Source organism: Mixophyes fleayi, chromosome 3 (assembly GCF_038048845.1).
Source record: "Mixophyes fleayi isolate aMixFle1 chromosome 3, aMixFle1.hap1, whole genome shotgun sequence".
NCBI classification, from domain to species: domain Eukaryota; kingdom Metazoa; phylum Chordata; class Amphibia; order Anura; family Limnodynastidae; genus Mixophyes; species Mixophyes fleayi.
In genome coordinates this window covers 271,986,383-271,998,543 of record NC_134404.1, presented here as the reverse complement: position 1 = coordinate 271,998,543, position 12,161 = coordinate 271,986,383, and the positions used below count along the sequence as shown (strand labels likewise).

Sequence of the window (12,161 nt, the reverse complement as noted above, 5' to 3'; positions counted from 1 at the left end):
TATTTGTAGGCTTTACATATTGTAAAAGATCCCATGTTTAAGCCTTAATCGTGCACGTTATTTTCATATTCTGTTCCTCTAATGACATGCCTACTTCAGTCCTTTAAACTTAAGTTACTGTATTTTGCAGAGTTCTATATATAATATCTCCTGTATTATATATTCATATTCACAATGCAGATATATACTGTATGTATGAAATAGAATCTTCACTTATACAATAATATAATAATTTCAATAACATTATGTTATACATGGTACATATAATAGATGACAATCTAGGTGTAGGTACAGTAGCTTGTTCATTTCTTGCTAAGTGTGTCTTAATCTTAATCATGTAGGTGTGTGTATGTATGTATGTATGTATGTATGTATGTGTATCTATCTCAGAGCTCACCCATGTTGACTGCGTCATCACCACCTTACATATGGTGATCCTAATTGAACTCAATATATATATATATATATATATATATATATATATATATATATATATATATATATATATAAATAAATAAAGTATATATAAAGTATAAAGTAATCCACTACTATCCTTCATTTTAGTTAACGGTCGTATCCCTGGATACACTTTTCCGCAAAAAAATTGTCTAACCCTCTCTTAAACGTATCTATTGAATCTGCCATCACAACCTTCCCTGGCAGTGAATTCCATATCTTGACTGCCCTTACTGTAAAGAACCCCTTCCTTTGCTGGTTGTGGAATTTCTTCTCCTCTAACCTTAGGGGGTGACCACGTGTCCTGTGTATAGTCCTTGGGGTAAAAAGTTCCCATGAAAGTACCAGTATTTGTAAAGTAGCTTGAGCCACCACTTTTTTTCGGAAATAAAAATGTCTGCTCCTTAAATGTTGTGTTTCCTATGCTCTCCTACAAAGAAATGCGAATTTGACATAATTAAAGTATAATTTCCCTTTTTTCCAGATATTTAAAAAGTAATCCCCATTATCTTGTTCCATGTTACCTGAATTTTGAGGTCATTCATCTGGGACATATTCCTCTGTACTGTTGGGGTCCCTGATGAAATTGGGCATCTGTAATGAATGGCCTGATTTGTGAGTAGACCGCTCCGCCTCCTGCCCCCATTATCAGGGCATATCTGGCACCGAATACTCAAAGTCCTCATGGCAACAATTACATTGCTGGGTTTTTTCAGTCAGGGTATAAGGTCCAGTATAGCTCTTTTCTGCTGCCTACTCCCAGATCGTACCCTCCTTTGTGGGGGCCCATATCTATTAGGGACTTCAACAACACACTGGAAGGGACCCCAAGAGGAAGGATTCCCAAAATTCAGGTGAACAAGGCAGCAGGGATTATTTTTTCAAAAATTTGATACATAGGTAGAATTTTACTTCAGGAAGCAAACCTCATCTATGAGACAAAATGAAAAAAGCATATCTCATTGGCTGCCTTGAAAACTCTCAACATGGAACCCTCCTCAGCTCTCATCTTTCACTAAAGATGTGAAAAAGATACAGCAAACGTACCAAAGCAATTTTTCCACTGAGCCTTCACTTAACAATTGAGCATTACTTACAAAGTCACCCTGGCACAGATGATTTTATTCAATCGAAGAAGGAAAGGGGAAGTTTGCAAGATGCTGTTGACTAACTTCTCTTCAAGAGATACTTCGGATCTTTACAAAGATGTTACCCAAGTGCTTTCCGAGCTTGAGAAGAAGCTCTGCCGGCACAACACACTGATTGAAATCCGGAGAAACCTAGGGAGAAAAGTTGGCCAGCAACGGAAAGTGCAATGGAACTTCTTACAAAGAAGCGTGAAGAATAGGGATAGCTACCAAAACGTTCTATATGTTTGCCATTTCATCTGTATTGTGACATTTCAGAGGCTCTGATTGCATATGCCTCTATGCCCGACAGTGTGGAGATAAAAATCCCCAAATAGTGTCTTCCACAAAGCTTTGAAATCATGTTGCTTTCAATGGTTCTCATCCTAAACAACACAGAATTGGCAGACTGCTTCCTTTCAGGTCATAAAGAAAAGCAGAAAAAAACCTGGTGCAGAGATGACATCCACACTATGGAGAAGCGCGTGATTAAGTTTATTCAGCCATGCAGGGTACCTGGAATTGCTTTGCATGTGTCATGGATGAACCATCAGCACTGAAAGATCTAAACTGGTTAGCTGTGAAATTCTACAGGAAGAACTGTATAGCAGCTGTAAAGAGAAATAAAAGTTAGTTGAAATGATATGCAGTGGTTGACTATGACTGTAATCTGTTTGACTAGCCATGGCTAGGTGTCTGTGTATATGGGTGCATGGATATCCTCAGACAACTGGAATATATGAAGCCTTCCCGACCATGCAGTCTGTGTCAATTCTTTGATCAAAGACAAGCTGAAAATATTGAGTAGTAACTGTGGTTACAAATAGCTTCTAAATATACTCATATGATTGTTCTGTAGACAGGGTATTAGGAAAGGGGTGTCCCTATGTGCCATGTTCCAGACATGGGTCATCACAATGCAATAAAAACAAGTGTGTGTGTGTGTATGTGTGTGTCTTATCTTTTAAAGGGCAATGACACTTTACTTTTCGATTATATTCTATAAACTTTCACTAAAACATATGTAGTGATGCGCAACCAACTTTATTTCTTTTTATATTTGTATATCTTAACCTTAAGTCCTAACCCCTACCTCTACCTGGTAATGTCAACTTAATACTTACCTGGTTCTGTGCATTGCTGCTTTAAATTTCGGAACTTTGCAAGTCGCAGCTGTAGGCAACGTCATTTACAACAGTCGCGATCTCCTGTCTTCGGATTTACTCTCTGTCTTTTTACTAGTAAGTAGTTATTTTTTCTTTGTTGCTCTGTTCAGTATAGGAATAATTATGGAGTATTAAAGAGTATCGGTGTTTACAGCACCGATCACTTGTACTACACCCAACTCAGTGACCCATGAGCATTCATGTAGTGCTATGTTCTCGTGCTATCTCTTTGCTTTTGATAGGTTCTACTCTATTGTGACCTGGCTGCTTGTGGTTTGACTTAACATTCAGTGTAAAGACCAGGTCCTGTACTTAATTAATAGCCACTCTATTTTCTGGGTCCCAGGTGCTTATAAATGGCCTCAGACTGGACAGAATTTTTTTTCTTGTACTGCTTTTAAATATGTAATATAAAATATTTTTATTATGTTTAAATAAAATATCCCTATAATAAAGGAATATGTCGTTTGACTAAATATTTCCCTCTACCTGTGTTTTATTACATAGGAAAGCTATAGATTTATGGACCGTGCTACAGATATAGTAAGAGCTGTTTTGAAAGTGATGAATAATTTTAGCAATAGGAATGAATTACCGAAGACTTTTAAAGACTTGGAACTAGCACACTATCCACAGCAAATGAAAGCAAAACACTTAGCCAAAGAACATTTCAAGGTAAATATATTTAGCTTATTTTTTTCATTAAAACTTGCCATAAAGAACATCTGTGAAAATACTTCAGGCCTGGGGCAGAAAAGTGGGAATATTTGCTTTCTGAAAGACATTTTTCACAATAAATGTTCAACTCTTTTGTTCTGTAAGATATATTGTGTTGTGAAGCTTGGTTTCCTCACAGGATTTGAGCTCCAAAGTCAAGAGCGACAGGCCATAATTATAGAACATTTCCAGACTTCAACATTTTGTGTTTTGTTAGTTCAACTGCCGAGCCTTTCTATAGAAACGTATAATAGGTGTCTAGCTCCATTATTGATATAATGATATTTGAATGACCAGTTTTTACACATAGCTATCAATGGTCCAAATTTGTGACAGCTGAAGGATGTTGTGGATGCTGCTGTTTTGGATACATAGGGGCGTGGTTTTGTCACTTATAGAGCATGGGCTGATTTTTCCATGTTTCCAGTTGGGAATTTTGTCCGATATGTTTTACATAGTTGTCTTGCTTAAAGTGGACCCATCATCTACACAAATTGGAGGAGAAAATTAATTTGATCAGGCTAGTTCACTGGGTTCAACCATTTGTTGACATTTTCAAACCCACAAGCTAGTTGGTAGTTGAGACTGTCCTGCTTTAATTATGAGTCTGTGGACGTCCATTTTTCCTTTGTGAGTACAGCAAAGGAGCTCCCCAAATTTTGCTACGTCTCTGCCCCTGTAGATAATTTAAGAATGAGACAGCACATTGAATTTGCATGCTTCTGTTAAACCATGTGCAGAGAAGCACTAAGATAGTGATGCTGATGCTTTTGAACACAGATATCTTTCAGCCAATAACATCACTGGTTGGTTATGCTATATGGCAACCCTGACTGTGTCAGTAAGTCTGATGGAGAGGGAGAGGTGAGATAATATACAATTGTCTTAGCTCAAAATGAAAGATAATTATTGAAAAAGGCCAACTGTAAAAGTGAACGAATTTGAAATTACTGCTAGTTTATGAAATAATTAACTTTAACTTCATGATAGCTGTCCTTTAAATAAGTTTTGCAATATCTGCAATATGTGACTGGGATCTACAATGGTGAGATCTTTGAAAGTGGGTGGTGCTGTTCCTTGTAAGATGTATATTTATCAGAGAATGAAAAGCCCTATTGCTGGCGACATGCTCTGTTCCGGGTGAAATATGTAAAAAAATTGAGGTCATAAAATTGCCATAAAAGAGGTGGAACCTTACTTCACTATGGCATTATTATTAATATTATTGTTATTATTATTATTATTATTTATTTATAAGATGCCACATATTCCTTAGCACCGCATACAGAAGCAAGTGACAAATAGCTGGGGTAATACGCATAAGTAGCACAGGTGAGTGTGAGTAACGCTATAGGGACTCGCACATAATAGGAAAAACAAGGGAGTCAACAGTGGACAGATGTGGGACAATAGGTAGAGAAGACCCTGCCTGTGAGACATTCTAGAAGACATTCTAGAGGACATTCTATTATGACATTTCTGCCATATAAAGTATATAATTTCTTGCCCAATTACTGTAATTTTATTTGATCTAAGTTGTACTTTTAATTCCAGACCTTTAACTTTGCTTTGTGGCTTCTTATGACTGAAGCTATGGGAAACAAAGTGACACATGACTTGGAGTTTGCGTTCAGAGCTTTCACATTGGATTTCTCTGCCGTTTTATCCGAAGAATCTAAATTTATGCAAGGTATCTCCATATACAAAGCATTTGAAATGTAATCCTGGCTAAGCAGATAAGAATTTCCTCAGAAAGGCATAATGATATGTAGGATTAAATGCATCTCTTCTTTCAACAAAAGCTGTTATAAGCATGGATAAAAAAAATCACACAGGAGATCATGACTCAGAGAGTGCAATGACACATTGCTTTAATATCACTTTAAGAATTACATATGTTTTATCTCCATGTGCTTACATATGATGTACTGTAAAAATATGCACTATACATTTAAATGTTTGTCAATAAATAAATAGAAGTTTGTCAAAGTGTAGCAGGTAAATACGTCTCCTGGTTAAATATTGCTAGACTGGATAAAAAGTTTTGCTATTAACTTGATAAAAAGATACCAACTTTGGTAAAGTCAGTAAAGTCATATTAATGATTAAAAACTGAAGACTGGATTTTTAGCTTACATAGCTAATTTGCAAACTAAGTAGTTAAATCATATTAACATCATATGCTGTAGTGTTATACAATTTGTCAGTGCATTGTTAATTTGTGCATTCTGCTTCATGCAAAATTTTAGAACCGTCAGTACATCACAAACTTTCCAGACTTGTACAGACCGCATTTTTCTATCAGCCTGCATGATACCACAGGGAAACCAATTTTCTTTTATACTCTGGCTATGGTCTGGCAACAAGTTAGTCTACAATTATCTTGTAGATTATCAGTTTTTTGTTTCTCAATTTGAAGTTTGCTTTCAAACGAACTAGAAAACTATACTGTAGCTATTATACTCTGTGTTCTATAGGAACTCATACAATTATAGTTAATAAGCAGTTCTGAAGTGAAATAAAATACTGCTGATAATAAAGGTACTTGCTAATTACAATTGATACAAATCTATAAGAAAAGTGACATAGTTCTTAAGACAAGTTGAAGATCTTGTAGATTAGTAGTGCTAAAAATATTAATATCTATTTGCACCGCAAAAAAGAGAACAGGACAAATCCCGACTAAGCAACATTCACTCAAATTCAGGACTGCATGGACCACAATTAAGACAGTTGGCAGACTGTCCTGCTTGCTACCTGTCCTTGTTACTTTCACCACCTGTGGATGCTGGTGTCTTTAGCTCAGTTGCTGCATTGTCTGGATCCTGGAATGTTGGGGGTCCTATTTGGAAAAAAAAGTCTGTACATGACACTTATAAAACGCCAACCAGCTCTGGCATAAAAAATCAGTAACAACCACATTTAATAATTAGGCCTTCATTCAGCCCCAACATTAAAATAATAGTATTCACATTTGTTAAATAGATCTATTTCCCTCCAACCAGCACTTGCGTTAAATTAATAGTAAACACATTTAATAAATCAACCTATTTTACTCCAACCAGCCCCATTATTAAATTAATAGTATTCCCATTTATTTAATACAGATATTTCCCTCCCTCCAAACGGCCACAGCAATCAATTAATTACATTTGCATTTAATAAATATAACCATTTCCCAAAACCATCCACAGCATTAAAGTAATTGATATTAACATTTAATAAATAGCTCTTCTCCCCAAACTCAACCCCACATTCAATTAATAGGCCCAAACCACCACATCATTAAATTAAAGGTCCCATCACCTCCCTTTAAATTAACCGGGCCCCTTCTAAATTTAATAGGCCCACCATCACCCCACAAATAAATTAATAGCACCCACCATTAAATAATTAGCTGCGATCCACAACCCACAATTAAATGAATAGCCTACCTTCCACCCAATTTACAGTAGAGCTTTCCCCCCCCCCCCTTCTCTGGCAATAAATGAATAGCATTTACATTTAGTAAATATGCCTTTTTCCTGCATCTATCACTGCCATTAAATAATTCATATTTTATAAATAGATTCTCCCCAGACAGCCTCACATTCAATTAATAGCCCCCATACCATGCCAGGAATAAATTACAGGTCCCATCACCCCATCTTAAATTTAATAAGCCCTACTATTAAATAAAATAGCCCCACCAATAAATTAAATTGCCCCACCATCACCCCACAAATAAAATAGCACCCATTAAATAATTAGCCACCACCTACACTTCACCATTAATTGAATAGCCTACCTCACCTCCACATTATAAGAAATCCCACCACTCACTGGAGGAGACCACTCATAGGGGGAAGGAAGAAGGGAATGATCATAAGGTCTACAGGCAAATGAATGGAGGAAGGTAGCTGGTACCAGAAGAGGGGCCAGCCACCAACCACCACTCTGTCTCCCTGACTCCCGGGAGAACAGGCCATTCTCCTGCATCCTGCCCATTTCCTAGTAAAGTGGGCAGGAGGGGAGCCTCAATGACGCGATTTGTGGTGAATTTCATCATTATATCATGGGAAGCGGGTTAAAAGTGACATGATTCGATGTGGCCACTCCCTTTCGTCCTCACATTTCACCTCCTCTCCAGGATCTCCCGGAGGGAAGAGTGAAAAGTTGGTAAGTATAGTGTAAATGATATATCGGCACAAGACAGGTGCAAAGTATGTGCCTTGTAACTACAATAATACGTTATGTAGCTATGTGCTATATTTAAGGTTGCAAATATCATGTGTCTTACTGAAAATACAGAAGTGCAGTTGCAGTTGTGTGTGTGTATATACATATATATATATATATATATATATATATATATATATATATATTCTTTTTAATTAAAGACTCAAGATCTGAAGTACCTTCTTCTTGGCAAAATAAAACTGCTACCTGTCTTGAAGAAACTGCAGCAACTAAACTTCAAGCATGCTGGAGAAAAATCTTGTATAGGAAATATTGGTGTGCCAGAAAACCAGGTAAAACTAATAGAAAATAATTTACTAAAGCTTGTTCAGAATGTCTATCATTTGACTAGCAGTACAGAATGCTGATTGAGTGAGTAGAGTGAGTACTACACCAGATTGGTTATCGTATCTTGCATAAAATCACTCTATGCATGCACAGAAAGCAATAACGCCCCTTCAGATTTGCGTGATACAGCCACTTACGCCTACTTGAATAGACAGGGAAGGGCGTTCTACTAACATTGACTGATTATATTATGAGCATGTTTGTGCAATTGAGAATAGATGTAGTCGGGGACAAAGAAGCATTTGCGCCCGAGCACGCCATATCATTTGCGTGTTGTAGGAGCAAGTACAAATAGCGGATGATGACAAATAGTGAGCAGCTTGTGCTTGACTGTTTGTGAATGCACTGCTTACACTGACTGGTGATTTCTTCTTCACTCGGGCATATATTATGCTTTTTTTGCGTTTTTAAGAGCAAGGGTTTTTTTTATACAGTCGGGCAGTTGTTTCTGCTGTATTAGAGAGGTTTTAGCAGTTTTATTGATGCCTAATAAGAAATGTGTTTGGTACAATAAAAATAAATGGCTAAAAACATAGTGGGGCATAAGTGTATGTGATATATGCCTGGCGTAAGCCAGACACATATGTTACAGTTGCTGACCAGCACAGACCTTAACATAGTTGCCACTATGCATATGGTCGCAATTGCGTTTTTTTTTAATTAATGTAAATTCCGCTTACCATCTCTGAATCAGCCCCAATGCTTGGACTGACCTGGACCTTGAACTGAGAAGAGCCATACTGCTATAATATCAGTCTTGCAATCAATCTCTCTACAGCAGGATTTGTTGGATTCACATCAGACCTATTTACTTTATTTATTTTATACAGTTGGTAGAATTGTTGCATCTCATACAGTGTTTTTACGAGGTTCAGCCTGCACCAAAGCCACACTTCATTGATTCATTCCTTCTGGGATGGATGTGTGCAACCATTTAGGGTAGGCCTGGGCATGGCAAAACCTTAATCAGGGTTTCTTTTTAAGTGGCAACTAATTACAATTACATGACTATACAGTGGAATGATATATCAGTTCTCCACAATAAATGTCATTTTCTTATAAAACTTAAAAATGTTATTCTATTTTGTGGTTTTATGAAGGATTTTTTTGTCAGTTTATCTCAAGTAGCATCTCTCATCTTTCTGCAGTACAGTTTTTCTGTGAATTGTCAGATTTATCTGCTCGCTTCTTAATATGATGTGGCACAACGGGAGCCGAGCAATTAAACATAAGATCTTAAAAGTAGCTATGCGGTGCCGAGAAGCTGAGACATGAGACGTGTTTACTTGTAAGACAGGTAGACAAAATTCAGTTTCTAGGCAACAGCAGTGGAAACTCATTGCTAACAGTTGTATGTAAAAAAAAAAAAATGTTTTGTTGTGTCAGTTAAGTTCTAATATAGTTGCACATATATTCTGCATAACTATTCAGGATTTAATACAATTATATAGCAACAGTTTCTATATAAAGCCATTGGTTTAAAAAATTAACCCCATGCGTGGTGGTCTGAGTTTCTGAAAAACCCCTTTTAAGGATATTTGTTTTTTCATTGTGCTATTTGTAGAGATGGGTAAATTTACTCAGACAATAGTACAATGCCTTCATTCTAGATTCGCCCAAAATTCTTCTTGAATTGTTCTATGATTGCTACTATTTGTGTTTGGGACTTGTGACACGTGCAATAACTTATAAAGGGCATGGTCTCTGACATATGGCAGAATTACCTTATATGCCTATTTTTTATTTTACATCCTTCTTAGTAAATCGTATAGTAACACACAATCTATTGGAGTCCAATAAATTTGTGTAGGGTTATTTCTGTTGAACAAATTTTCCATATGCTCAAATTCACAATTTGTCTGTTTTATTTAGTACTGTAATAGATCAAAATCCCATTGTTATTGTACTTGTCATTATCCACATATGTGCTTAAATACCCAGGTAATACATCATTTGCTACTAATGTGTTTTTTTTGCACAGCGCACTGATTAGCACAAAAAACACATTTTTCTCACCATTAGTGCCATTAGCTATCTTAAGTGTACAAATTCTCATCAAATACATTGTCCTCTTTTAACTGGTGTATTCTTTACAATATACTGACTGGTGATAAAAAACAAAATTTTTTCCTTCACTGGCCATTACCATCACTCACTATTTTGGTAATGCATATACTCAGGCAATGCACTGTCCTCTCAATGGTTATATTCTTTTGCAAGACACTGACTGGAGCAAAAAGTAAAATAAAAACATATTTGCACTGTTACTAGTCAGTCTGTTAATGGACTTTACCTGATATTATTGTACTGGTAAATCCAAAAAATTATTATTAATTTGTATAAACTGTCAGTTACTTAATAGAAAATGACAATGTGGATGAAAAAAAAAAAGAGTACCCCTCCCCCCCCCCCCAATAAAATCTTTGTTTATGCTAAACCTGTGGTTTTAAAAACATGTGTCCATTCACAAAGAATGACTGCCCCCTCCCTACACATCCCAATCTAGGTCAGTTCAGGTAATAATGAACTTATCAATCTCTACCATTGCCTGAAATTGTGACACAGAGCTTTATTTAGTTATAAATTAGCGCACTTTGTGGACACTATGTAGGGCTGCAGCAGCAGTGAAAGCAAAGTTCACCTGAAGTTACAATTAGTAACAGTGATTATTCACATCAGTTTGAGGATGAGCATGATGAGACAGTAGTACTGTGATGTGATAGTCATCCTCAGAGTGATGACAAGGATAAATATTTATTATTGTCCCATGCCTAAAGGTCGTAAGATGAAAATTTAGCACCAAGCGATAAACCTGGAATGATCAAAAAAGAGCAAATGTACTCAGCCAACCCCACATCACTAAACACGTTGTACAATAGTCTGCAGTCTGTGTCCTATCCAGAGACTTGGAGCAGCTATCTGCTCCCTCCTGTTAACCAGAGCTGGATTAACGCTTGGGGGGCCTGGGGTATTTAAAACAGGGAGCCCCTATTATGTAACATGGCTATCATTTTAGACAAGTGTTAGACAAATACACAGGCAATACTTTGTGCAATACTGTAAGTTGCACGCAGCTCTGCCTTCACAAGCGGTACAGTGTAAAGTGGGACATACCTCCCAACTGTCCTTGTAGTCGGACCAAATCTCACTAAACGAAACAGTCACCAAAATTCGGGACTTCCCCACCAGATTCAGGACAGTTGGCAGACTGTCCTGCTCTCTCCTACCTGTCTTGTTACTTTCACCACCTGTGGCTGCTGGTGTCTTTAGTTCAGTTGCTGCTTGTCTGGATACTGGAATGTTGAGGGCCCTATTTGGAAAAAAAATGGGTACATGTAATTTAGAAAACTCCAACCAGCCCTGGTGTTTAATCAATACAATCCATGTTTTATAATTAGGCCTCCCTCCAACCCCAACATTAAAATACTAGTATTCACATTTAATATAAATAGCTGCTGCTAATGATAAATAAACCTTTTTCCCTCCCTCCAAACAACCCCAGCATTAAATATAAGGTCCAATCACCCCATCTTAAATTGCTAGGCCCTAATATTAAATCACCCCACAAATAAAATAACGCAAATTAAATAATTATCCCCCACCTAAACTCCACCATTAAATTAATAGCTTACCTCCCACATTATATTAACATTCTCCTTCTTCCCTCATGCCTGAGTACATGCCCCCAATTGTTATTATGCAACACAGTAGTGCCCCAAAATCATATTATGCCACACAGTAGTACCCCAAAATTATATTATGCCACACAGTAGTGCCCCCAAATCATATTTTAGCAAACAGTAGTGTCCCAAAATCATATTATACCACACAGTAGTGCCCCAAAATCATATTATACAACACAGTTGTGCCCCAAAATCATATTATACCACACAGTTGTGCCCCAAAATCATATTATACCACACAGTAGTGCCCCAAAATCATATTTTACCACACAGTAGTGCCCCAAGTTGATATTAAGCCACAATAGTGCCCCAGTTGATATTAAGCCACAGTAGTGCCCCAGATGATATTATGCCACAATAGTGCCCCCAGTTGATATTATGCCACAATAGTGCTCCCAGTTGATATTATGCCACAATAGTGACCCAAATCATATTATCCCACATTT

The 12,161-nt window shown here is 37.0% G+C and overlaps 1 protein-coding gene across 1 annotated transcript in view; it reads left to right on the top strand.

The window, feature by feature from the left end:
* ADGB (androglobin) overlaps positions 1–12,161 on the top strand; it is a 259,425-nt gene that overhangs the window by 191,124 nt on the left and 56,140 nt on the right. The window contains exons 21-23 of the mRNA XM_075203593.1: positions 3,257–3,424; positions 5,021–5,156; positions 7,846–7,977. Of these exons, the coding sequence (XP_075059694.1) occupies positions 3,257–3,424; positions 5,021–5,156; positions 7,846–7,977 (436 nt within the window). The remainder of the gene's footprint in view (positions 1–3,256; positions 3,425–5,020; positions 5,157–7,845; positions 7,978–12,161) is intronic.